The sequence below is a fragment of the Solanum lycopersicum genome, chromosome 10 (genome assembly GCF_036512215.1).
Source record: "Solanum lycopersicum chromosome 10, SLM_r2.1".
NCBI classification, from domain to species: Eukaryota; Viridiplantae; Streptophyta; class Magnoliopsida; order Solanales; family Solanaceae; genus Solanum; species Solanum lycopersicum.
In genome coordinates, this window is record NC_090809.1 from 1,374,298 (window position 1) to 1,400,589 (window position 26,292).

Sequence of the window (26,292 nt, forward strand, 5' to 3'; positions counted from 1 at the left end):
TGATTCGAATTTATAATCTTCAAGTTAAATATGAAAGTATTTTATTATTTTCTCAATTGATTCTTTATAACTCCGATATAACAATGTTTACGATCTTTTCAATTGACTTAAACTCGTAACTTTTAGATAGAATATAAGAGAGTGTTTATCATTCGAGCAATTCTAAAGTCGAAAGAGCATTAAAGATAGGGAGAAAAACATTGTCAGCATTCATACACGGCGCCACCATCACATAAGAAGAAAAAAAGTTTTTAACTTTCAACTGAAGAAAATTGTTATCTGGTCAACTCACGCGCCTTCTCTAAACCCACCCTTTTAGGATTCTCTTTTGTATTTACAGTACAATTTTAGCTTGATCTGATAAAAGTACAACTGGAAGAATTTGGGGTTTGATGACTAATTCATTGGAGTTTATTCTTGTTTTGTTTTGTTTTTTTGTTGGAAAGTTGCCTTCTTGAATTGACTACTTCTTGATTCGGTTAGTTGGTTTTTGTGTTAAAGCTGAGTTCTTTATTTTGTCTATTTTAAAGTTTTGTGAAGTGTGTCTGATGCCACTGTTTTTGAGTTGTAGGATGAAAAATCTGAGGTGGGTCAAGTGAGATTGTTGTTGTGAAGTTTGTGATTTAGATATTTTGGGAGGTGTTTTTTTGAGAAGTTTGCAGTTGGGGTTGGTGGTAAATGCAGCAAAGACTTGATCTTTTGTGGGTTTTTTAGCTCTTTTTTGCTATATTGGTTTTGTCAGATGTTTGATGCTATTGTTTCTTGAGTTTTTATCTGAGGTGGGTCAGTGAGATTGCGATTCAGAGGGATTTTGCAGGAGGGAGGTGAAAGGTCTTTTGCTCTATTGGGGTTTACAGGTATTTGATGCCACTGTTTCTTGAGTGTTTTGGTTGTTGTAGAGAAGTTTGTGATTTTAGATATTTGAAAGGTGTTCTTCAGAAAAACTGAATTGGGTTGGTGGTAAATGCAGCAAAGACTTGATCTTTGTTGGGATTTTGAAGAGGGGTGTGAAAGCTCATTTGCTCTGTTGGGTTTTATAGGTGTTTGATAGAAGTGATTCGTGAGTTTTTTGCTTGAAAATTAGAATTGTGCCAGTAAGATTCTTCTTGGAGATTTTGTGATTTCGATATCCGAAAGGTGTTCTTCAGTTAGACTGCAACAGAGTTGGTGGTAAATGTAGCAAAGACTTGATCTTTGTGGGATTGTCTGAAGAGGGTGTACACTTGTTTGGTGAACTGATGTTGTTGGGAGGTTTGCGTTATTCATGAGAAGCATTGTCTGCTTTGTTGATGCTGATTTAAGAGGAAATGGGTGTGAGAGGAGTAGCCCAATTGTCTGTTTTCATCATTATACTTTTTACTATAGTGGCAGCAGATCCCGCGAGTAATGGGCTAGAGGATCATTTACTGGCCAATCAAATCAGTTCTGTGGGGATTAACCAGGAATTGGTAATCCTTTCTTCTTTAGCTGACTTACTGCTTGAATAACATTTGTATGTAAAGGTTTTTTTTTTCTCTGTTTACTTAGCCGGTACTCGAGCATAGTTTAGTTTCCCTTATCAGTATGAACTTTAGCAACTCTCCTACTGGCGTATTCTTTTCACTATTACGTGTTGTTTTCTTAACTTCATTTATCGTAATATTGGTGTTTGCTACTGTTCTTTTCTCCATTATCTTCCATATGGTTTCTTTACTACTGTATTTTCTCTTCTTACTAATTTTGATATGCTTTACTTGAGAAACAGCCGCTCTACCTTCACAAGGTAGGGGTAAGTCTATATACACCGACCCTCCCCAGACCCCACTTCTGGGATTACACTGAGTATGTTGTTGTTTTTGTACTTAAAAAGAAATGGATAGAGATGACATCGTGGATTGCTTCTATGGAGCAGATTGATGAGAAATTAGCGTTACTTGATCTCACCACTTTTAAGAAATTTGTAGCAGTAGTTCGTCGTAATGAGCATATGTTTTTATATCCATGTTCACAATTTTCATAATGTGTAGTAATTTTCCTGCTTTTAGCATGATCTCTTAGTTTATGAAGCATTTGATACGGCATTTGTGAAAGAATGTGAACAATTAACTTCATTTAGATGGGAGCTTGAGTTAATCCCTGAGATCAACTAAGTGATTCAACTGTGTGCTATTTACGCACTAAAAATCCAAAGAGGAGAACTTAGCAGAGAGTGACACAAATTCATATAGAGTGTAGGGCATGAGGCAAGGTGTTACGACATGTGTTTCATCGCCCATTGACTCGGTCTTTGAGGGGCGCAATGGACCACAATTGCAGTTTGACAAAGTGACCTATTAATCGTTACAAAAACGCCATTAATATGTTTTTCTTTTTGATTAGGTGTATAAGAAGTTTAAAATTGGTTGCACAAGTAGGCCTCGGTGCCAACTTTTTATTTTTATTTTTGAAATAGTGTTAAGTAATCCAAAGTTGGTCTCTAAAACTTAACGGCTGTTCTGTACATAGTATTTTGATTTGTACATATTTGAAAATAACTATTCATAAGCAGCTCTGATTATAATCTTCTGCTGCAGGCTGAGGAGTTATGGTTGAACTGTAGGCTAGAGTTGGTACATTCTAATGAAGCTGTTGAAGATCTTGAGTTTAGTCATCCTGGAGAAGAAGCAAATGGGATCTTCACTAACAGAAGATCATTAACTAAAAATAAAGAGAAAAATGCCAATCTACTCACCAAAGAAGCCCTTATGGGTTGTCTAGTGAAGAAAAATCTTTTGTTTCTTATTTCGGGAGAGGAGAAGCAATCACCTACATGGTATACCAGATGCATGGACTTCCTCTTTTCATGGTATGGTGAACCTAGACGGCGTGAATTGGTTCAGGTTGGAGATGCGCCAGCTCCTGCTCCTGCTCCAGTTACTTCCAGTTCTGAAACTCCCAATTCTCCGCCACCTGCCCGTCCTCCTACGCTGCCATTTTTTCCTCGAGACTACAATGATTCTAGCAAAACCTCTGGTCCTAGTGATCAGTCTTCTACTAGTCAAAACTCTACTTCCGATGGTCAATCAAATAAGAAAAAAAGCAACACTAAAACAGTTTTAGTTGCAGTTCTTGTGACTGCGGCAGTCACATTTATTGTTGTTGCGCTCTTTTTTATATGCTATTGCAAGGTTTGTGGGGTTGGATACAGAAAGGGAAAAAATGATGAGAGGCCTCTTCTTAGCCTAAGCATAAGTGACTATTCTGTTGGTACATCTCTATTCCTTGTTACTCTCTTGTATATATATTAATTTTGGCTTTTGGAATACTAATGTTTCTGAGACTTCAATCTTTCAGCTTCAAGGCATGGTAATGCCGGTAGTCATTCAGTCAGTGATGATTCCCACAATAAAATGGGTAAAACTTTCTACATGGAGTCGAACACTCTTAATGGTTCTAAAAGTGAGATCCCTTTGGGAACTGTTACGGGCATTGCTGTGGCTGCAGCAGGGGTTTCTCAGCAGATACCGCCTGAAAGAATGGGGATGCAGGGACAGCCTCCGCTTAAGCCTCCACCCGGTAGGGTAAATCCTTTTGAAGTTCCTACTAGTCCAGCCCCTCCCCCACTACCTCCTGCCAAGATAACCAATCTCGCTGCTCCATCCCCACCGCCACCACCACCGCCACCGAAGCCTTCAGCTGGCAGTCCACGCCCTCCTGCACCAGGGCCGCCTCCTCCACCACCCATACCAGTTCGTGCTAAGGCTGGTCCTCGTCCGCCACCACCTCCGGGCCCTGGTGCTACTCCACCTCGTCCTCCTCCAACAGGTTTGAAGCCACCTCGACCTTCGCCTCTTGGATCAAATGCATCCTCTAGTGCTTCTGTTGAGGGATCAGAGAGTGATCCTTCTAAAACAAAGCTAAAACCTTTCTTCTGGGATAAGGTTCTAGCAAACCCTGACCATTCAATGGTTTGGCATCAAATCAAATCAGGATCATTCCAGTAAGTGTATTTTTTCTTGCGTGATGTTGCTGTATGATTCTTTTGATTGAGTAAGGTGATTAATGGTCAGTGGATTTTGTTTGACAGATTTGATGAAGATATGATAGAGAGTCTCTTTGGATACGCTCATGCCGATAAAGACAAGAATGGTCCAAAGAAGGACTCTATGTCCCAAGATGCTTCTAAACAATATGTTCAAATTATTGATCAAAAGAAGGCACAAAATTTAGCTATTCTTCTTAAAGCCTTAAATGTGACAACTGAAGAAGTTTGCGATGCCCTTAAACAAGGTGATCTCTTGTTCCCTTCAATATATCAAGATAAAGAAACACTAAAATTGATCGTCTTAGCTAGGGTTGAGGTCGACCTCAACAGTGGTAATTTTTCCAAAAGTGAAATTATTTCCTGCAAAGTTTTCTTGTCATGGTAAAGGCAATGTAGATAGTATGAATTTATACGGTTCTGAATTCTTGGAAAAGGAAGAGTTTTTCATTTTACCGGCATGGTTGACGTCAATTTAGGATAGGTAAATGTAGGTAATATGAGAATTGAGGAATATGTAGTATCAATTGATATTGGTCACTTTATTTTATATGTTTCTTCTTTTCCATGTAACTTTGAGCAGTAGTTTTAGGTTTGTCTTTTCCCTGAAGCATTTAGAGAACTGCCCGACTGAGGACCCCTTGAAGACCCAACCCATGTTTTCTTTCAAAAAGATATATGATAAATGTTCCTTTACCATATATTTGTTCCCTGTTTCCTGTTTTTGCCCCTTCATGTCTTTGTTCATGTTATCATTAAGTAGGTCATCGTCTCTTTGATATACTATTTGTGCCTTTCTACATCTTTGGTTCTGCAACCACGTGTACGTTAAGAGAAGCTTCACCCCTGCTATGAGCATTATCTATCTGAAACATCATATTATCGTCGAGGCTTTGCTGAGCGCGTCTTACGTTGCATGGTCATTGATCAATCTGATTGACAGAATTTTATTAGCATTAAATGTACATTATCTTAAAAACGTCCTTTTAGAAATAAAGGAAGTAGCACCGCTTCAGGACAGGTAACTGTTATCATGATCAGCATGATTGTACTCTTGTAACAAGAATTTGTACTTCCCTCACAGTCAAGTGGCGAAACATTAGTATACTTGTATATTGGTTGGGTCAATTTCTTGGAAATGGAAATATCAGGAGGTTGTATATTTGCATTATGACAACAGTGACTGATATTTTATTCTGACTCAGGAAATGAGCTTCCATCTGAACTCGTTCAAACTTTGCTTAAGATGGCACCAACTGCTGATGAAGAATTGAAGCTGAGGCTCTACAATGGGGATCTCTCTCGGCTTGGGCCTGCGGAACGATTCCTGAAAGTCTTGGTTGATATTCCATTTGCCTTCAAGAGACTAGAATCCTTGCTCTTTATGTGCAGTCTTGAGGAGGAGGCATCAATGGCTAAAGAATCATTTGCTACCTTGGAGGTGCGATAAATGTTCCTGACTTATATTTCCTCTGTTCCATTTTCTTTGTTGGTAAACTGCGTAAGATTTACCATAGACACCCAATATTTACACCTACAACGCACTCATCGGAATCATAACCAAAGTGTTAGTCATCCCCAAGCCTCTGAAACAGTAAAACAACTAGTTACAAATTTTCTGGATTATACTACTGCACCTCCTAGCTTTCTAGAGCCTTTATGTGCGGTTTAGTGTCTTCATGAAGGTTCAAAGGCATATTTTTCCTTGCCAATAAGCCTCTTCTGAAGAGGTGACACTAAATAATTGACATTTCACTATATCTTAATCTTTTTTCAATTTCTTTGTTCATATATTTGTCATTCAAGTTTATAATTATTAGTCTATGAGGGGAGTATATCATTGCAGAATCTTGTTGCACCTTACATTTGTAGCCTTAACATTCCTTTGTTTTCAACAAATATCTTATTTTATGCTTCAGGCTGCTTGCACAGAACTTCGGAAGAGCAGGTTGTTTCACAAACTCCTTGAGGCGGTTTTGAAAACTGGCAATCGTATGAATGATGGAACATTTCGTGGTGGTGCTCAAGCATTTAAACTTGACACGCTTCTGAAACTATCAGATGTAAAAGGAATAGACGGCAAAACTACGTTGTTGCATTTTGTTGTTCAAGAGATAATCCGTTCAGAAGGTATACGAGCTGCCCGTGCCAGAGATCGAGGGAGCGTGTCTAGCATCAAGTCTGATGATCTACCCGAGGATCAGTCTCAAGACTCAGAGGAGTATTATCGGAGTACTGGTCTACAGGTTGTTTCAGGTTTGAGTAGTGAACTTGAAAACGTGAAAAAAGCTGCAATTTTGGATGCAGACAGCTTAACAGGCACAGTATCCAAGCTTGGTCGTGCTCTAAAAGAATCACGGGATTTCCTAAATTCAGAAATGAAGAACGTAGATGACGAAAATAGGTTTCACCAGACCCTGAAGAGTTTTGTGCAGAATGCTGAGCTTGACATCACGTGGTTATTCGAGGAAGAAAAAAGAATAATGGCCTTAGTTAAAAGCACAGGAGATTATTTCCATGGAAATGCAGGGAAAAATGAAGGTTTACGATTATTTGTTATCGTTCGTGATTTTCTGATAATATTAGATAAGGTATGCATAGAGGTGAAAAATGCTCAGAGAAAGCTAAACGGCACACCAAAGAAGGAGAATGTAGCAAGTAAAACTTCAGAGTCCAGCAATCCACCGTCCCTCGATCTCCGCCAGAAGCTCTTTCCGGCTATCACAGATAGGAGAATTGACGATTCTAGTTCGGACGATGATGCTTCTTAAGATAAGGTAAACCTGGCATCTGTGTTTTTCTTCATTTACTTGAGACAATCCACTGATCAAACTATTACTTAAGACAATCATAGCATGCAAGTACACACCCCGAGGGTGTGGCCTAGTAGTCAATGAAGTACTTACAAATTTTCTCACATATGTTTACGTACTTGTGTTGGTAGGAGGTGACAGGTAACAAATCGAATACTTGATGTGATTACGAGATGACCTGAAACCTGAACATTACATCCCTAGTAACTGAAATCTTTCGATTTTTTTACTGTACTGAGTCATTAGTACCACACAATATGTTGTATATGAAACTACTATATATGTCAAAGCCAAATGTTGTGTGTATATACATGTTGAATTTGTTTTCGTTCTTGTTGGCGTAGGGATCTGAGTCATTTTCGAGCTCAAGTATGGTAAATAGGGAAACGAGATTCAGTTTTTGAACGTTGTGCTAACCGAGGGATCTCAATTCGAGGCAGCAGAGGTGGTTGGAGTTGCTCAAAGACGACGATATGGCTAGTACATGGCTCTATTTCAATTATTTTCTTCACTGAATTTCCATTTGTACTTTAGAAGAATAGTTAGGAAAAATTCTCATTCATTTTTTTTTTTTATAGTTTAGTTGATAATTCTTTTTTTTTAATTAAATGTAATTGAATAAAGTAGTTATATTAATTATTATCTATGGTGTTCACAAATTGAAATGGTAGCTTTGTTATTCATCATAATTCTCCATTTATCTCATTTTGGTAGTTTTTAGTTACTAAAAAATTAGTGTTAGGTTACTTTAAGTATTTATGGTAATCTCATGGTTATTTATATCATATTTTGATAAGTTTTATTCTAATTTTAAAACTATATGATTTTGTTTTGGTAATTTTTAAGTTACTAAAATTAAACAAAATAATCTCTAATCAAAATAGGAATACTTAAGATTTATTATTCCTAAAATTATCATAATGATAGCATACAAATTCTAAATGCATTCGAGGATTTATAAAAAAGTTCAGCCTAAAGGGAAATTAAATTAGGAAATAATTAACAAGTAAATAAAGATGGAGGGAATACTTATTTTGATTATAATTTCAACATTGTCTTTGTTAAATAATAAATATAATTTCAAAAATAGTGTAGTTTATTTCCTAAAAATATAAAGCTTCAATAAATAAAAAGACAAATACAAAAATTCAAATATATATCTTCAAATTTGAAGAATTAAATTATTTAAACAATAATAAAAACCACAAATTTTCGGTTAAATTTCACTCTTTCCTTAATATTTATATATATATCAATTTTTATGCAAACACATGTATTATTTATGTAAAGTTTTTCATTCATATATTTTTGTACATAATGTAAAATCTTTACAATATTAATTTAATATTTTAACGAAATCGTCAAGTACACTAGTGAATTCAGTAAAAATCATCTTATAGCTGTCTGGGACGATATTATGTATATAGATTTTAGGCTTAAGTCATCTACAGTCACCTAAAGTTGTCCGCATTATTCACTTAGACACTTTAACTAAGACTATTACCTATTAGACACCTAAAATATACAAAACGTTAACCTATTAAACACAAATCGTGAATTTGGCAATAAATGTGGATCTCACGTATGTTAAGCGCGTGAATAGATCCAAATATTTTTTTTAAATTATTTTTTCTTATTAAAAACTTGGACATTTTTTCTTTTATTGACACTTGGAAATAATGATTATTTTTTTTAGTTTAAAAATGATTTCTTCATCAGAAAGAAAGTAATTATAGTCTTCTTCTCCATTTTCTTTTTGAGTCAAACTTCTGCACTTCTTTCCTCTGCTTCTATTTTTTTTTCTCCATTTTTTATCTCAAACTTCTGAGTTTTTTTTTCATTCTTTATATCAAGAAAATCTGAATCTATGGATTAACTTTGTAAGAAGAAAGAAGATTTCGACATTGTAGTTTAAAAAGTTAGCCGACATCCGTTTGTTTTCTATCTCTGATCATTATAAGTAAACATCACCACTCAAATTAAAATATAAACCCATTAAATTTATTCAAGTGATATTAGAGAAAATTCTACAGAAATAACTTGAGTACTCTAGATTCTCTACGCCGTCGTTCACTAACATTAATTTATTTTCCATAAACGTCACTTCGCTAAACTACACATACGTTATAATATTCCACTATTTATATCATGCTTAATCCCATAGTTTATAATAAGAAAAAAATGGATCTTGCTAGAAGAGGTGAGAACGGAGTGACAGTGTTGAGAACCAAGAAGAAACACCAAAGGTTTAATGGTAGAAATTGTTTTTTATTTCTTAAATTTGAAAATTCATTTTTATGATTAAATTGGACCCACGTGCCACATGTCATAGTTTTATTTGTGTTTTTTTTTAAGACACAGCGTGTGAACTACACGCACATTATTTTTAAAGTTGGTTTCGATTTTGTGTTCAATAGATACATATTTATTAATATTAAAGTGTCTAATAGGTACTAATCTTAGTTGAGGTGTCTAAGTGAATAATGCGGACAACTTTAGGTGGTCGTATATGACTTAAGCCTAGATTTTATTATCCTTATTATTAATTCTCGCTACGAATTTAGTTCCATTATTTAAAATCGAGACAACTCACCTAATCGTAGGAATGAGACAATTTACATTCTTTCTACTCAACCATCAAAGTAGTACTAATTTATATACACAAACAAAAATAAACATAAACCCTACAATGAATTAACAAAAATATATTTCATTATATTCTTTGTAACATTAACAAATGGTTACATATTTTTTTTTCTTTTGTGCTATATATACTAAACTATCGTACATGTTTTCGATACCTAATGGCCCCACGAATCCTCCTAGCCACCTACCCCTATCGTCCCTTGCAACGCCTCCATATCCCGCTAAACCTGAATTCTGCATAAAAGTTCCGTCCGTGTTGATCTTTATGTATCCAGGCGGAGGGAATGAGTCCAACTAATGTACCTAGGGTTACAATCTAACTACCGATTGAACATGATCATGATCGTGAACGTTAGATTCATATCCAATAATGCAAGGTTGAACATGAGTTGAGTATCCAAAATTGGGAAAATGGACATAGTGCAAATTGTTAGCACTAGGAACAAATATTGCCATTTTTGAGAAAAGGAAAAAAAATATATGTACAAGTAAAAATGTAATTAGTTTTATAATTAAATGTATTTTCTCACAGTTTAATTTAATACTTATATTGTATTGTTGTGATTTATCAACACGTTGGAGATGATTTTGACCAATAAATTAATTCTCAAGTTATATGTGGCATTTTGTAAAAGTTGGATAGTTTAGATTTTGATTTTATTCAAGAGTGACTTGTATTTTAAAAAATGTATACAAGTGAATTCAATTATTTGGAGTTTTAAAAGGTGAAGTTGGGATAAAAAAAAATTAATTTATTTCAATATTTTTCTATGTATAAACGAAAACCTTACATTCTTATCGCTCCACCACAATTACTTTGAAATCGCAGATAAACTCCTTATTAGGTTACTCAAAATCGTATTACAAGCAGATTTTTATCGTCTTGTCGATGCCAACAGGCTATATCAATCATCAAAGTAGCACCAATTTGATGGTAAACATAGCTCAAAGTGTTCACGTCCAGAAAAAAAAAACAAATTAAAACAGAAATTGATTTGTATACACAACCAATATGAAACAAGGTATTTTATTCCCATGAACAGATATTGGTCTTTCATCATTTGTATACACAACCAAACATAAATCCTACAGTGAATTCACAAAGGTGTTGGCTGAAGATAGACGTTATGCAATGGATGCTTGTATTGTTGCGCGCTATGAAGAAGGCAGAAAGTTCTCCCTGATCAACAACTAGTTTTGGAGTGTGATGAGCAGAATGTTTAAACCTGATATGGACGGAAGCTATTATCATCCGAGAACACTTGGAAATAGACCAAGAAAAACCAAACATGTACAACACATTCTGAGATCTCAAATGAGTCATGAGGTTTTACAACGCATTCTATTCAATGGACAGCAGATAAAGAGAATCAAAATTGATTCCTTATAATGTAAAAGACTCGTTTGCATAGAAATTTTATGCAGTGTAATAAACAGTTTGATTGTAGGCCCTGACATGAGTAAGATTCGAAACAGTAATTTCAAAAATGGAACTCACAGATTAAAAAAATAGAACTAACCTGGGACAAGATGGAACCGTTGAACCACTAGTCAACCTGTTCACCTCGGAGAACCAAGAAGCTGAGCAATCGTGTCTAAACGCGTTGCATAACTTGTCTGTCTCAAAAGAAGACGTTCAACATCTGATTAAATCGGGCATCGTTACTACTCTGCTAGTACTGCTTTTCTCAGTGACATCAGTGTTCATGACTCTAAGAGAGCCAGCATCCGCGATTCTTGCAAAAATAGCAGCTCAATCGGAAGTTGGCATAGTACTAGTGAAAAAAGATAATTTCACCCTAATCTAGGTTCAATCCCAAATCATTTCTATCTCTTTGCATGAAGAGAAGACAAGGTGGATTAGGCAGTAAACTAACTGTCGTTGTGCCAAGTATCCAGTAATTTTCCCAGTAATGTCAATGAAGAACAGTCTGCATTTTTGTCTTCATCTTCTTCAGATAAATTTAGCAAACCCCGATTGAAAAGTTTCAGTTTTGCAAACACGAATGTCAACTCTTAGGTGGTTAAAAGTACATATTCAAGAAGGCGAGTTGTTTCTGTTGAGATAATTTCTACAAACAAAGAGCCAACTTCAGAGCCTTTAATTGAATTAACGGCTGGATTTTCGCCTGAGTCATTAGCGAATGACGAAATTGAAATTAGAGTTGTTTCTGTAGTTGGCAGGATAGAATAGGATAACTACATTTTAATCAGAAATCATGTTAGTACCAAATGGCATGAAAATGTGTCGATTTGGGTGACGGAAGATAGGTTTGTTGGTATAACCTGAACACTGTAATGGGTTATTAGATTCTGCGTACAACTACCTGTTATCATATGGATATATTGATTTTGGGGTGGCATTGGCAATTAAGGACAAGATTCCAGTTGAGCCAAGAAAGGGCGGAGAGACTGTCGTCCGGGAAGGTCTTGCTGGGTTGGTGGCTATGAGACAACTGATGTTATTTGGTTTGGAGGGACGAAAGTGTGTTGGTCGAAGGGTGTATCCATAACCTCTACCAAATGGTTTAGACGACCCAATGTTGTCATTACGAGAATATTCAAACCTGGAGGAAGTGAGATCCCTTTAGAAAGGCCAATTTCTTACTTGCCAGAGGCGTAGAGCTAAAGCAGCTCGCTACTGCATTAGTTCTAATATCCCCAGCAGATAAAGTGGTTCCGTTGCCTCAGCCAAAGTTTTTAGACATCCTGAGAAACAAGTTAAAAGGGGATTCATGAAGAAGCTGAAACTCTAAACAAGAAAAAGAAATACGAAAGAGGAAGCTAAAGAGAGGTGGGGAAGGACTTATACCCGAGTATGTTTTACTTGACAGTGGCTATGTCTCTTGATTTTATAACACCTGTTAAGCACAAAATATAAGAAATGTTAGCCTCAAATCTAATATATGCCACAGTTGCAAATGATATAAATAAAAAACAAAATATGTTTGTAATGATTAACACGAAACTTCAAGGCAAAATATTTACAAGCTCAAATTGATGAATAGTGAATCTATTAGGTCGACTGAATATATTGTTAAGCATAAGATAGGAAGTTAGACCTGCCACTTAGATTTAGGAAGATTTTTCATCATGCAGAAAATGGACAATGAAGTTACCAATAAAAACAAATGACAACGATAATTAAAATGTTTTCAAGTAAACAGCGAAACAAAAAAAAAAAAAGGAAAACGAACAAACTACAATTGAAGCTAGACTTGATAGGTCTAGCTTTGGTTTTGGAGTCATCCAAAAGAACTCACCTCGTACACAACAATACTAAAAGATATATAGCTCTATTGGAAACAATCTTAAGGTATACGTACATTATACATTCCTCAGATATATAATCCTATTGTTGTTGTTGCTAGGATATATAGCCCACGATTATTACATTACGCCAACTCCCCTACTTACTGGTGTCACTTGCATTTAACCTGTCTGGTCTGCTTATCTTATTTCAGCTTCAGCATTTAGTGCATTAAGAGAGCATTTCCATGCAAAACAATGTTGATGTAGCAAAATTATAGAGTTGATCCAAAAAGGGACATGAATAGCTATTTAGAGAGCTAATAAAATAGCTCGGGTATAAATAGAAACTAAATCTTGCTCGAGCAATATGTAATGAAGAAATAAGATGGTTGTAGAAAGAAATTAGTTAATTCTTTACCATAAACGATAAAGTTCAAGTATTTAAAATCAACATGATATTTTGGTGTTCAGTGTCTTAATTAACATTAGACATGCCTTATAAAAGATCTGAAGTATACCTTATCTCGGTTTTTCTCTTCTCAACCTTCAAATGCAATGTTCTAACACTAGTGTCGTCAGCCATCTTTGTAGCTTCTCTAAGCCCAATGAGAAATGGTGGTATGGTAGCGCAAAGAGAAGTCTTCATTCTCCGGCAGATTCTGCTAAAATGTCAGTCATACCCTGATGCACCCACATTGGAGTAGGAACCAAAGCTGAACGGATGGGCTCGGAGATGTTAATTCCTTGTGGTTCATATATACCTAATAATAATGCCTGAATCTCATCAATACATTAGCTCCATGACCATAAGAAACATAAATTTCATCTTTACTATAATCGATGCATTTTCAAATATATATATATCCTACTAGCAGCAACAATAAACGACAGATGATGAAATCATCTAGTTGAGACAAGAGAAGTCTTTTAACAGATTACCCACTTCTCTCTATGTGTTTCACTTGTTTTAAGAAGAGACAGAAAGTTAAACAAAGCAATATCCGACCTCAAACAAGACAATACATACATGCTCTTCAAACTGGAACTCAACGAATATGAAAGGGGCTTGGCACTGATACTCTTTCAACCTCTTGACACTAAACAAAGATAACATGAATTTTTCACTTCCCGAGCAACTCCATTCTTATTTTTCTGCTCGTGGAGTTTTTTAGTCTTTACTTGTTACTTGGCCACCAAATAATATGTTATTCAAAAGAAAGAAAGATAACATTTTGGTATATTGAAAGCTAAGTTAATATGGAACATGACATTTAATTACCTTCTAAAACTTGGAAAACTTTTTTCACTGCATCAGTAGGGGCCATTCGCTCAAACTTGTATGGCAGCTTCTCCTGCGACTAGAGCTAACAATAAGGGCCAACTAACAACTTTTTATAGTTTCAGAACAAAATACTCTCGTGAAATCTCCAAGATAAACAACCTCCACTTTTTTTAATCCAAAATGGTAGTGTACCTGTCTAAAGATCCCTCCTAAATCAGCAGTTGTCACCTTATTCCCCCTTCCACCTTTTTTGTACAACTTTTCACCTACACCCTTTCGTCCCTCCTACGCAGTAACTTCACGAAGCCAAATGACATCAGTTTCCTCGCAGACGCAAACCCAGCAAGGCATTCCACGACAACAATCCCTCCGCCCTTACTTAAGCTCAACTGGAATCCTGTCCTTAATTGTCAAAGCCACCCAAAAATCAAAATACCCATATCATAACAAGTAACGTAGAATCCAATAACCCACTACGACCTTCATGTATAACATCAACAAACACATCTTCGTCACTCAAACCCACACATTTTAACACAATATCAAATGTAATTATACTATTCCATCCCGCCAACTACATAACCCAAACTTCCATTTTGTCATACCTTAATGAGTCAGACGTAAATCCAGTCCTTGATCCAATTAAAGCCTCAGAAGTAAAACTCTTTGTTTATATAAACAATCCCATCAGAAACAAGCCACCTTCTCGAATTTGTACTTTTAAAATCAACATTTTTGTTCGCAAAATCAAAACTTTTCACTCAAATCTCGCTAAATTTATATGAAGAAAGCAATGCAGACTGTCCTTCATTGAAATTACTGAAAAAATAACTGCATACCTGCTACAAGGACTGTTTACCGTCCGATCTACCTCATCGCAGGGGACGTAAATGATTCTACATTGAACCGGAGTTATGGGTAGCTTTAGAATTTGAAATTGGAAGTAAAATCTAGGGTTTTGAGTTGGCAAAAATGAATTTTTCGATTGATTTCTCTGCTTTCTGTAACTGTTTTAGCAATGGAGAAAACGATGAAATCTATTTCTTGGTTGTAACGAAGTGAAGAAGAAGAAAAGGAGAAAAAATGGTGTAATACAAAAGAACAAAGTGACAAATATATATATATATATGCATGTAAGCCAATGTATTTTTTTACTTTTCACAAAATATTATTTATATTATTTTATTTTATTTTTCGTTACATCCAATAATATTTCATTAACAACAAAACAATTCTCGAATTTTCAAAATATGACCAAATACTTTCTTTTTTATTTAGAACTCCTAATTCTTCACTATCGTGTCAATAGTTGTACTAAAATATAATTTAAATCATAAGTTTCACTATTGTCATATTTATGATTTTATAAGTAGTGTAATTTTTTCGAGTTCAATAATTTAGATATTTAAAACTTAAAAAGATGAACTTGTTTTATCTTCTCTGAACGTTGAAATAAAAAAATAATAATTTATTTCAATCTTTTCTTAATATTTTATACATCCATTTTTGTGTTAACATACTTATTATTTAAGTAAAGTTTTTCATTCATATAATTTTATACACAATTTTTTTCTTTTGTGATATGGAGAACCGCAACTCTTTGGGTGCGCACGGGTAAAATTCTCGCTTTTTTGTAATAGCTCGCAAATTACATAGGAGAGATAACTTGCAAACCACATAAGAGAGATAATTCGAACTAGGCAAGCCCGATACGATGAGCTCGACCCAGAAGGGGAATCTCTTGCTTTTGCTGGAAATGGGTTTCAAACTTAAGACTTCCAACAAGGAAGTCCCAAGCACAAACCATTGGCCATCCAACATTACATTATTTTGATAATTTGATGAGACTGTTGAATCCAACAAAAATCAACTACATTGAATTAACAAAAACATAAGGAGAACTTACACACATAGCCACTCAAAATATCCTGATTACTCTCCATAACTATAGTTTGATATTATAATTCGTAGTTACATGTTATAGAGAGGAGAAAGGCGAGCGAGACCCGAGGGAGAGAGGAGAGAGGCGAGAGAGAGGGGGCAAAAAGTGGAAAAGAGGTGAATTGTGTATGTATATCAGCTAGATAATTGCATATTATACATACGTATTTGTATATATGGCAAGCGAGATAAGGAGAGGGAGAAGAGAGTCAAGCGAGATTGAAAGAGAAAAGATAGAGGCGAGCAAAAGAGGACAAATAGTGAAAGAGAGGTGAATTATATATGTATATCAGCTAGATAATTGTATATTATACATATACATACGAGCGAAAAACGATAGATAGTGGAAGAGAGGTAAATTAGATGTGTATCAATTAGATCATTGTATGTTACACATATGTATTTATATATTCTGGCAAATTATACATATACGAATGTGTTAATTATACAAACTCAAGGTCATCCCACGTCATTAATGTATAATGTTAGTCGTAACTGACAATTATAACAAACTATAACTACAATGAGTAATTGAGTAGTATAAACTTGCATACACGCCGAACAATCAAGTCGCGATAACAAGATATCTCCATCGATACAAAAACCATCAAACTTGTCAAAGATACAAACTTGAACAAAGCTCTTTCTCATTGACTCCCCCAATTCAAATTTTTTATATGTATATACCGCGGATAATATAATCAAGAGACTTGAAACTCAAGTTCATTGACGCACATTTCAAAACTCGATGGATGATAAAAATCGCAATAAAGAAAGATTTCCATCAACACAAGAACCATTAACCATGTCAAGATACACAATCAAACTAAGCTCAATTACATCGACTCATTCGATTTGATGCATACACTCACATTTCGTCAATTATAAGAAATTCGAGTCTTGAACACATTGATGTTTTCATTCATTGCTCAAATCATTTGTGTATACACAAAAACAAAACATAAACCCCAAAATCTACTAAACACCTAAAGAAACACTAGCAAATCCTTAATACTATTCCAGAAAAAGAACAAAGAGCTATAAACTAAGAAAAACCAAGTCTTGAATATGTTTAATCTTCATCAGCAGATGGCTTTGAACCACCGGTTTTCTTTGGAAGCAGAAGGTTGTGAATGTTGGGCATCACACCGCCATTGGCAATCGTTACATCTCCGAGAAGTTTGCTTAGTTCCTCATCGTTCCTCACTGCCAATTGAATATGCCTCGGAACGATCCTAGTCTTCTTGTTGTCCCTTGCTGCATTTCCAGCTAACTCAAGAACCTGCAAATAACAAACACTGGAAAATTAGAAACACGAAAGAAGAACGAAAAACTAATTGGTATATCAAGTTATCTATCAACCCCATACAAACACCAGTGAATTTGCTTCCAAATACTACCAACAGATCTAACATTATTCAGGTATAGCAGCAACAATGAAGAGACAGAAATACAATTTTCTTCCTGTAATGATTTGATTCAAACAATAATCTTCTATACAACAAAATCTCAACAACAACATACCCAATGAAACAATTTCTGTATTGAGGTTCAAAAAAGTAGAAACTAATTTCAGAATTATAATTTTTTTTGGCTTCTCAAACCATCTGTTCCTTAAAAATGCGCTCTTTAAAGCTCGAATTAGGTTAATTTCAGCTCAAATCCCAAACCTAGCAATTGATTTAGACAAAAATTTAAAAGGCAAATGACAAAATTAAATTACTAGAGCTAAAACTCAACCTTAAACGAGAGAATTGCAAACCCTAGCAATCGATTTATACAAAAATTGAACAATTAAAGAAGCAAATTTCAAAATTAAAACTATCAGAGACAAAAATCTACCGAAAACGAAAGAATTTCAAACCCTAGAAACAGGAGAATTCCGAAATTAAAATTACTAGATCTAACAAATTCGAAACCCTAACAATCAATTCACACAAAAAACTACACAATTAAATAATCAAACAACGAAACTAACCTCAGCAGCAAGGTACTCCAGAACAGCAGCTAGATAAACCGGAGCTCCGGCACCGACACGTTCAGCATACTTCCCGGCTTTCAAAAACCGAGCAATACGACCAACCGGAAACTGAAGACCAGCTTTGCTACTACGAGAAGTAGCCTTTTTTGCTGTTCCTGAACCTAGGGTTTTGCCTCTACCAGCCATTTATGGAAGAAATTTGCTATAAAAATGGAGAAAATTTTTGTAGGTTCAAATTTTGAGAGCAAAAATTGGGCTGCGAATTGAGAGGAATTTGTGAAGTTTATATATAGATGGAGGATTTTGAATTGGACCAATAGGAGTAGATCACGCGGATCGTGATTTTAAGCCGTTGGATTAGATTAGAATTAACGGTGAGATTAGAAGGATCGATGATGAAGAGTTCGGCTTTTATTGAGACGGATATATCCTTATCAGTTTACTTTATTTACGATATGTTTGCCATTATTATTAAATGATTAAAATGAAAATTCTTTTTGAATAAATGTTTTATAAAATCCTTATGATTATTATTAATTATAATCTTGAACTAAAATAAAGTAGTGATAGATAGGAGTGATGATATTTTGTGTCCTTTTGTATGGACGTTGAAAAAGTTAAAACGATACTTATTTTGGAATGAAGAAAGTAGTATTAATCGCCTTGATGGATTGTCCGTTTTTGTTGCATTGGTTAAGATAAATAGAAATTGGTTGGATTGATCGATAACTCTTTAAATTTGTTAGTAAAATTTATTTAGATATTTGAAATATGACATGTTCTGATTGAGTATTTACATGAACATATTACTATTAGACACTTTCGACTAAACAAATTGGATTTTTTTGGGTATTTTCTTAGGCGTTTATTTCGTAGATGAATAACCATTTTAAATTGCATTTCAATAATAAGGAAAAACAAAACGACAAATAACTAGATCACAAGGATCTATTACACACAGTCTTTACATTGCATTTTCACAAGTACGTATAAAGTCAAAAATGTATTTATTGACGTATAACAAATGTTAAACCCCCTTTATTTCCTTATGTATGTAGATTTATGTTTCAGATCTCTTTAGGAAAAATCGTAACTTTGCCTCTACCAACGGTCTATCAAGCTTTCCTTTGAAACAAAAATAATCATTGCAGTTTGATGAGTGGGGTTTGAGGAAGGTAGGATATATGCACAGACCTTATGCTTACCTTTGTAGGATCGAGAGGTTGTTTTTGATAGACTCTAGGCTAAAAAAAATGGGGTTTTTTCACAAAGATATGAAACTTGTATACTAGGTTCGAGTAAAGCATCACGTTCGAGCTTTGAATAGGAGCTTCAATCTGAAAGCATAACACAAGAACTAGTTAATTTAAGTATGTTACATTAGGCTCTCCTAAAATGCATGTACCTTTCAGCATTTCTAAAAAGTCTGAGTAACATAGCCCAAAAGAGAGACTAAGCAAACATTTGCAATTCATTGAAATTCAGCTCACTATGTTGAAATTACTCAAATTTTGATTATAATATAGAAATAAAATTCAGATAAAAATATCGCAAATTGAAACGTGGTGCATTTTCAACAAAAGGTGTTTTTGTCTAAAATGAATTTTTCACATTGAAAATAATTATTTTGAACTGCATCCATTATAAAATTATCTCACATAATTTTACGTGAATTTCATGATACTGAGTTTAGGATATATAAATAGTTGATGTAACTCATGGATCAATAACTCAAGAACCTTTTTTTTCTTCTATATTTTAGTATCTGCATTAAAGTCATCTAGTTCATAGTCAAGCTATGTAAGGCTCGCTATGATAAACCAAGTTCATCTCAATGTAGATATCAAGATCATATAAGTAGTTATGAGGTTGATAATAGCTATTAGATCGATAACAAGCATAAGGACCAGATTAATTTGGGATCTTAATTGAGTAATGGACATGAGAACAATTCTCAAAAAAGACAGTGATGTGTGATTCAGGGATTATGCAAATTATTGAGCAAAGAGTCTCTCATTTCCATTCTTAGTATGAACTTCTGATCCCCCTAATCTTCTTCCTTTTTTGTTAACATTTTTTGTTTCATTTTAGGAATCGTTAATTGTTCATTGCTTGTTGTTTTCATTTCTTAATTTAATTTGAATTATTACATCCACTCAGATGGAATCTTTCTCTATTTTTTTTCATATTCAAAACTCAAACTCGAAATCTTTAATCAACAAATGAACAAAATAACTCAATCGACTTCACCATATTCTTTGTAGTAACAACTCACAACTTATTAAACAATATATTCTCAATAAGGTTTATATATAATTAACTAATATAGCTTTGGAATATCTATTTTTTTTTTCAAATATTACATTCTTAGTATTAATATAGATAGATATATAAATAGAGAGTGTGATTTCTATTAATGGGAAAAAAACATTACACCATAATTATAATACAAGTGTTTTTAATTAAATGAAATTTCACAATAACAAAGAGAGCCAAAGGTGGATTAATTAGTCCAAATATCAAATCAAGAAAGGGGCTGGAATCATTGCAGCAAGGCAAGCTATCCTTGAGAACCTAAAATGAAAAAAAATCAACAAAATGAAAATTAGAAAAATCGTCGAGCTTTACTGATCCGACTAATTTATATTATTTATTTAAGATAAAATGAATGAGAGAAAGCCGCAATACATCTCCATCATCATTCTCTTTCGGGGGTGACTAATTAGGTTAAAAGAAACACAAGAGAAAACATCATTAGTCCGATGCATCAAGTGAAACTAACTCTCAACGTTAAGGGCAGCTCACTTGGTCAATTTTCGATTTTTATGCACTTTAACTATCCAACTTTTAAATAAATAAGTAAACGAGTCCTACATGACACAATACACGTATGACACCACGTATGACAGAAAATGACACGTAGGATGACATGTAGGACATGTGTGTCTGTTTGTTCAACTTTATACAAGTTTAAGTGTCTATTTTTGTACATCAAAGTTGAAAGACACAAGGGCATATTTATGTATTGTGTCTTTCTACTGTTAAGGCGAAAGGTTCAAACTTAATTAATAGCATAGCGTCTCCTTCCCCTCTCGTGACATACAAACTAAGTCACATATTTAAATGAAGAAAGATAAAGAAATGTGCATATTATTCCGAGTTTCAATAGTTGTTGCTAGAGGCGAAACCATAATTTTTGACAAGAAGTTCAAAATCAATAGAAATAAACACATAAAATAATCGAAGAATGAATTCAACATCTACCGTATATACCTATAACACCGATCCTAATTTTGTTTGACTATTATGAAAATACTCAAAACATTTCATATATCTTCTATCCATGTATAAAATAATTTCAATCAACTTCCTCTATACCTGGATTTACGATTGCGGTTATGAGGGAGTTGATTGACAGGCCGCGAAGCAATTGTCGCGGTCTTCCTCTTCAAATTCGTGCCGGAATCAGCTGCCACCATTCTCGGCGGTAGAACGTGATCTGCATCTTCCGATATAGAGTAAAGAGACGGTTTCCATTGAGGGAATGAACCAACTGATCTCGCCGATCCTCGTCTTCTCCGTCGCCTTCGTTTATACGTAATAATGGTGTTAATATCAGACGATGCTACAGAAGCTGTAGGTACAAGGATCTCCTCTTCTTCTTCTTCTTCAGTTCGATGTGATCGTTTTAATGAACAGCCACAACACGATACAAGTTCAACGAAGAACTTCATATTTACCAGGTATGTATGTATGTATGAACTTAGAAATAATGATTGCACGCAAGTTGTTTGATAAAATGTCGAAGTGAAATTGTGCTAAAGTTGTTTGATAAAATGTGTGCGACGGATTGCACAGAAGATGTTTGATAAAATGTACATGATAGAATGCCCGGAAAGTGTTTGATAAAATGCGTATAATAGATTACCCCGGAAAGGTGTTCGATAATATGATAGATTGTCGGAATAAAATGCGTATAATAGATTGACCGGAAAAGTATTTGATAAAATGCATATGATAGATTACTCCGGAAAGGTGTTTGATAAAATGTCTTCTGATAGATTGCCGTAAAAATGCCTTGTGATAGATTGCACGGAAAAGTGTTTGATAAAATGCGTATGAAAGATTACTCCAGAAAGGTGTTTGATTGCCGTAAAAATGCCTTGTGATAGATTGCACGGAAAAGTGTTTGATAAAATGCGTAGGATAGATTACTCCGGAAAGGTGTTTGATAAAATGTCTTGCGATAGAGATATAAAGATAAAATGTGTATAATAGAATGTGTTTGATAAAATGCGAATAAAAGATTACCTCGGGAAAGGTGTTTGAGAAAATGTTGCAGGAAAGATATATATACTTTGATAAAATGTGTATATGATAGATTGGTGGAGAAGTGTTTGACAAAAACGCGTAAAATAGATTACCTCGGAAAGGTGTTTGATAAAATATCTTATGATAGATTGTCGGAAAGTGTTAAAATGTGTGTAAAGATAGCAGTAAATGTGTGTATTTTTCTTTCTCTCTGTTAGACTTCCTCCCTCCGACTCTCTTTGTACAACGCGCTCTCTTCTCTTTCTCTCTTTGTTTCGATTTGGGAAATGTTTATGTTAGTTTGGCTCAAATGATTGTGCGAGAAATGTGGAGACATTATAAACAAGGATGGTTGATGAGTTTCCAGCCAAACATTATTTATTGTGGTGTAAAATTATTGGTTTAATACATACTTTACTTACCACGGACTCGTCACAAATGTCAATATGTGTTGGATCTTTGATTCAAAATGGTTGTGGAGCTAACATTTTTTAAGAGTTCGAGCAACATTTCCCTCGATACATGTCACTTGACTATACACTTTTCTCTTTTTGTATGTCACGTAGTCATAAAAAGTGTGTTTTAGACATAGTTTTGATATACATTATCATTTTTTTTTATAGAGATACATAAATAAATATGAGATTTCTAACCTACTAAAAAGGAAAATATGGCAATTTCTGATGCTTGTTTTAAAGAACGATAACAAACATCCGATGAAATAGCTGAGATGTGTTTAAGCTGACCTGAACACCACTTTTGAAACAAAGGAAAAGAAAAACCTAAATGCAATTATAACATTAATTTAATTATATATAAACTTTGCCGGCCGACAGAAAGCTTATTAATTAATTTAATAAAAGTGCAAGATAATAATTTATATAGAGCAAGTGAATATCCATTATTATCACCAATAAACTTAAAAGAAACATGGCTAATTATTTATTTTCATCTATAAAATATTCCTTATGCTTAAATGTTCATACAAAGAAACATACATAGAAGGATGGGCTTAATAAAAACAACTTCAAAAAAGTAAAATTATTGATGTGTTTGGTAAATAAATGCTGATAAACAGCTTTTTAAATCAAAATGTCTGAAATACCCTTAAAAGTTGTTAACATAATAAAAGTTAATTAATTTATATTTTATAGCCATAAATAATTATATTTTGCTATCATTCACATATTTCTTTCTCATCACAAATTATTTATAAGATGAATATAAACTTATTATAAATTTTAAAGATATATAATTTGAATAGATCAAAGAATGATTTAAGATTTTATTTTAGTTTCATCCATATGTAATAATAATTGTCTATCATTCACATATTTATTTATTATTACAAATTATTTATAAGAGAAATATAAATTTTTATTTAAGTTATATGTGCAACTTATTTTATATTTTTTAATATTATATAATTTGAATAGATCACTTGAAAGATTTAAAATTTATTTTATTTTCATTCATTAGTAATAGTAATTGTCTATCATCCACACGTGAAAAGGAAAAAATGGAAGAAAGATATGTTTGGGTTATGTGGGTAATTTGGAGATTATATAAAAATATTAAGGGCAAAAATTAAAAATATGATCAACTTAAAATAGCTTATAAGCTAAAAAAAAAACATCCCTACCTCAGCAATAAGTTATTCTTAACTTAAAATAAGTTATTTCGAGTATTATCAAATAGTTATATAAGTCAAAAACCAACTTTCAAGTCAGTTTGACCAGCTTTTAAGCTGAGTCAAAACAATTCATAGTTCCACAAATGCAACATACCCAATATAATTCTACAAGTATGATCTAAAAAGTCCATATTCCATGGATTACCACATACTCCATGATCTAGAAAAAAATAGTGTACGCAAATCATATTCCTAACTCATGAAAGATAGAGAAGTCGTTTTCGAAAAACCAGACTAAAGTCAGTCCAACTGTAAAACACATGAGAGGAAAAGGTAATAAAATGCACCAAACAAGGATCATCATGAAAACAAAACTTACTAAACATCCCAACAAAATTTAGCATGTTATAACTTTACTGCAAAATGGGTTTTTAACTGAATACTCAAAAATTGATCAGGATAAAATAACAAGATAGAAAAGTAACAAGTGAATGGCTTAAGCCTTGTCAGCCTTGGCTGCAGTAGCAGCGGCTTGACCACGAAGACGACCAGTCCTCCTTGCAGCAATAAGACCAACCTTTTGTCCAGGAGGTGCATCACGACGGACTGTACTGGCATGACCAATGTGTTGATGGTTACCACCACCATGGGGATGCTCCACTGGATTCATAGCAACACCACGAACCTTAGGCCAGCAGTTCCTCTTCACACGGTACTTATGGTAAGCATTACCAGCTTTAAGCATTGGTTTCTCAGTACGCCCTCCACCAGCAACCTGACCAATCATAGCACGACATCCGCTGGGCACAATCTTTTTGGCTCCTGATGGGAGCTTCACCCTGTCGAGAGTTCAAATTTGAATAATCACATTCCATGGCCTTAGTATAACCACATTCCATAAAACTAACATCTGTTAGAACTAATAGATAGGATGTAGCATGACAACAATCTAACTAGGCTAGGCGTTCATGAAACTAACTAGTCACAGAACACAACACCTATAAGGTCAGTGTATCACGCCATTAAACATATTACAACTTGCGTTCTTTTTTCCAGATAAAACATATCACACATACAAAGACAGGTTTCACAATACACTTCCGAGTCTTTCTTCACCCTCACGACAGTGCACCTCAATGACAAACTTACAAAATAGTTTAACACAATGGATATGATTTGGGAAAACAAAAAGCTTCTCTCATCGCCAACCAAGCTTAATTACTAGGGACAAGATAACTTGATACAGTTAACCTTCTTCCCCTACTCCAACAGCACAACCTTCACGTTAAATTAGTCTATCCACATATTGAATAGAAACACAACACTGTATCACATAACTCGGGATAGCAACCGACTTCAACGAACCATATCTTCACTCTTAAGCAGATGCACATTTCATAGGCAATATCACCATAAAAGGGGTTAACACCAAACCATTTTCTCCCACAAGTTGAAACTTAACCATCATCTTGACTAATAGAAGCATTTATCAAGTCAATTAATCAAATCAACTACACCATATCAATCGAGAGGCGTAGTGACGTATAGTTACGGGTAGCCACTATATAAGCCAAATTATATTTTTAGTATGTATAGATTAAACATTTCTAGCTTCATCACTGCATGAATCCTAAACTAGTCAGGTTAGCTAAAAGAATCATTTTTTTTCAATCATACTAACAAAATTATGTTCATGTATTAGGGGTTCAAAAATATATAATTGAAACAAAACTGAGTAATAATATATACCTAGTGGTACCATTATCAGGATTGTGACTGATAACAATGGCGTAATCACCAGAACACCTAGCAAAGACACCACGGTCACCAACTTTATGCTCAACGTTACAAACAACAGCTCCTTCGGGAATAGATCTAAGAGGCAACACGTTACCAACCATAAGAGTAGCTTTTTTCCCACAATACACGAACTGTCCGGTATACATCCCTTCAGCGGCAACGAAAAGCTCCTTCTGATGCTTGTACCTGAAAGGATGACGGAATGTTACCCGCGCAAGTGGTGCACCTCTCCCTGGATCGTGAATCACCTCTGTGATTACTCCTTTCAGGTACCCATTTCTCTCGCCGAAATCGAGAGTACGGAATCGGGCCGGACCTTTCCGGTGGTGGGTATGGGATTTGAAAACTGACCCAGCTCCCTTACGTTGTGCTCTGATCACACGACCCATTTCGCCGGTTTCTCTCTCTACTCTCTCTCTCTCTACACTCTCTCGCCGGAGGGGTTTTGAGAAGAATGATAGGAAGAAGAAGATATACTAGGGTTTTTAGAGGGTAATGTGTTGCCCTAGTTATGATTTGGGCTTAAGAAATTTGGTCCAAGAATGATTTTGAGCCCATATAGGGATATCAGGGCCCAATATTTTTGTCCATTTTGGCAAGGAGCAAGTGCACCGTTATCGATTTGAGGATCGT

At 34.5% G+C, this 26,292-nt stretch overlaps 4 protein-coding genes and 1 long non-coding RNA gene across 11 annotated transcripts; 1 reads left to right on the forward strand and 4 right to left on the reverse strand.

Moving 5' to 3' along the window:
* The first annotated feature begins 54 nt into the window (after positions 1 to 54).
* LOC101255144 (formin-like protein 5) lies at positions 55 to 7,478 on the forward strand. The gene is made up of 8 exons (XM_010328857.4): positions 55 to 478; positions 572 to 1,448; positions 2,553 to 3,225; positions 3,313 to 3,958; positions 4,046 to 4,248; positions 5,206 to 5,441; positions 5,920 to 6,777; positions 7,158 to 7,478. Exons 2-7 carry the CDS (start codon positions 1,308 to 1,310, stop codon positions 6,769 to 6,771), a joined length of 2,751 nt encoding a protein of 916 aa, XP_010327159.1. The 5' UTR covers positions 55 to 478; positions 572 to 1,307; the 3' UTR covers positions 6,772 to 6,777; positions 7,158 to 7,478.
* Positions 7,479 to 10,472: 2,994 nt separating this feature from the next.
* LOC104649483 (uncharacterized) lies at positions 10,473 to 15,088 on the reverse strand. 7 transcript variants are annotated; one of them, XR_011211938.1, is made up of 6 exons: positions 14,833 to 15,080; positions 13,991 to 14,390; positions 13,230 to 13,472; positions 12,272 to 12,320; positions 10,980 to 12,168; positions 10,473 to 10,685 (listed from the first exon to the last, which is right to left on the reverse strand). It is a non-coding gene; the product is annotated as an uncharacterized lncRNA (long non-coding RNA). The 7 variants fall into 7 exon arrangements; XR_743410.4 differs by having other exon boundaries at positions 13,991 to 14,395; XR_743409.4 differs by having other exon boundaries at positions 13,991 to 14,063; positions 14,186 to 15,080.
* A 1,744-nt stretch (positions 15,089 to 16,832) lies between these two features.
* Positions 16,833 to 18,197, reverse strand: LOC101247665 (probable histone H2A.1). Its single transcript, XM_004248320.5, has 2 exons — positions 17,913 to 18,197; positions 16,833 to 17,216 (listed from the first exon to the last, which is right to left on the reverse strand). Exons 1-2 carry the CDS (start codon positions 18,099 to 18,101, stop codon positions 17,007 to 17,009), a joined length of 399 nt encoding a protein of 132 aa, XP_004248368.1. The 5' UTR covers positions 18,102 to 18,197; the 3' UTR covers positions 16,833 to 17,006.
* A 2,107-nt stretch (positions 18,198 to 20,304) lies between these two features.
* Positions 20,305 to 23,570, reverse strand: LOC101251519 (uncharacterized). The gene is made up of 2 exons (XM_004248334.5): positions 21,294 to 23,570; positions 20,305 to 20,489 (listed from the first exon to the last, which is right to left on the reverse strand). Exons 1-2 carry the CDS (start codon positions 21,647 to 21,649, stop codon positions 20,435 to 20,437), a joined length of 411 nt encoding a protein of 136 aa, XP_004248382.1. The 5' UTR covers positions 21,650 to 23,570; the 3' UTR covers positions 20,305 to 20,434.
* A 649-nt stretch (positions 23,571 to 24,219) lies between these two features.
* RPL8 (ribosomal protein L2) lies at positions 24,220 to 26,180 on the reverse strand. Its single transcript, NM_001247186.2, has 2 exons — positions 25,609 to 26,180; positions 24,220 to 24,698 (listed from the first exon to the last, which is right to left on the reverse strand). The coding sequence occupies exons 1-2, from the start codon at positions 26,046 to 26,048 to the stop codon at positions 24,356 to 24,358; spliced, it is 783 nt and encodes a 260-aa protein (NP_001234115.2). The 5' UTR covers positions 26,049 to 26,180; the 3' UTR covers positions 24,220 to 24,355.
* Between the last annotated feature and the right edge of the window lie 112 nt (positions 26,181 to 26,292).

Coding starts and splice junctions, on each gene's coding strand:
- RPL8 (NM_001247186.2), bottom strand. CDS start 26,048: ATGGGTCGTGTGATCAGAGCACAACGTAAGGGAGCTGGGTCAGTTTTC. Junction 24,699..25,608: donor CCTGATAATGGTACCACTAG/GTATATATTATT, acceptor AACTCTCGACAG/GGTGAAGCTCCCATCAGGAG.
- LOC101247665 (XM_004248320.5), bottom strand. CDS start 18,101: ATGGCTGGTAGAGGCAAAACCCTAGGTTCAGGAACAGCAAAAAAGGCT. Junction 17,217..17,912: donor TGGAGTACCTTGCTGCTGAG/GTTAGTTTCGTT, acceptor TGTTATTTGCAG/GTTCTTGAGTTAGCTGGAAA.
- LOC101255144 (XM_010328857.4), top strand. CDS start 1,308: ATGGGTGTGAGAGGAGTAGCCCAATTGTCTGTTTTCATCATTATACTT. Junction 3,959..4,045: donor ATCAAATCAGGATCATTCCA/GTAAGTGTATTT, acceptor TTTGTTTGACAG/ATTTGATGAAGATATGATAG. Junction 5,442..5,919: donor AATCATTTGCTACCTTGGAG/GTGCGATAAATG, acceptor TTTATGCTTCAG/GCTGCTTGCACAGAACTTCG.
- LOC101251519 (XM_004248334.5), bottom strand. CDS start 21,649: ATGAAGTTCTTCGTTGAACTTGTATCGTGTTGTGGCTGTTCATTAAAA. Junction 20,490..21,293: donor AACCGCAATCGTAAATCCAG/GTATAGAGGAAG, acceptor TTTTCATTTTAG/GTTCTCAAGGATAGCTTGCC.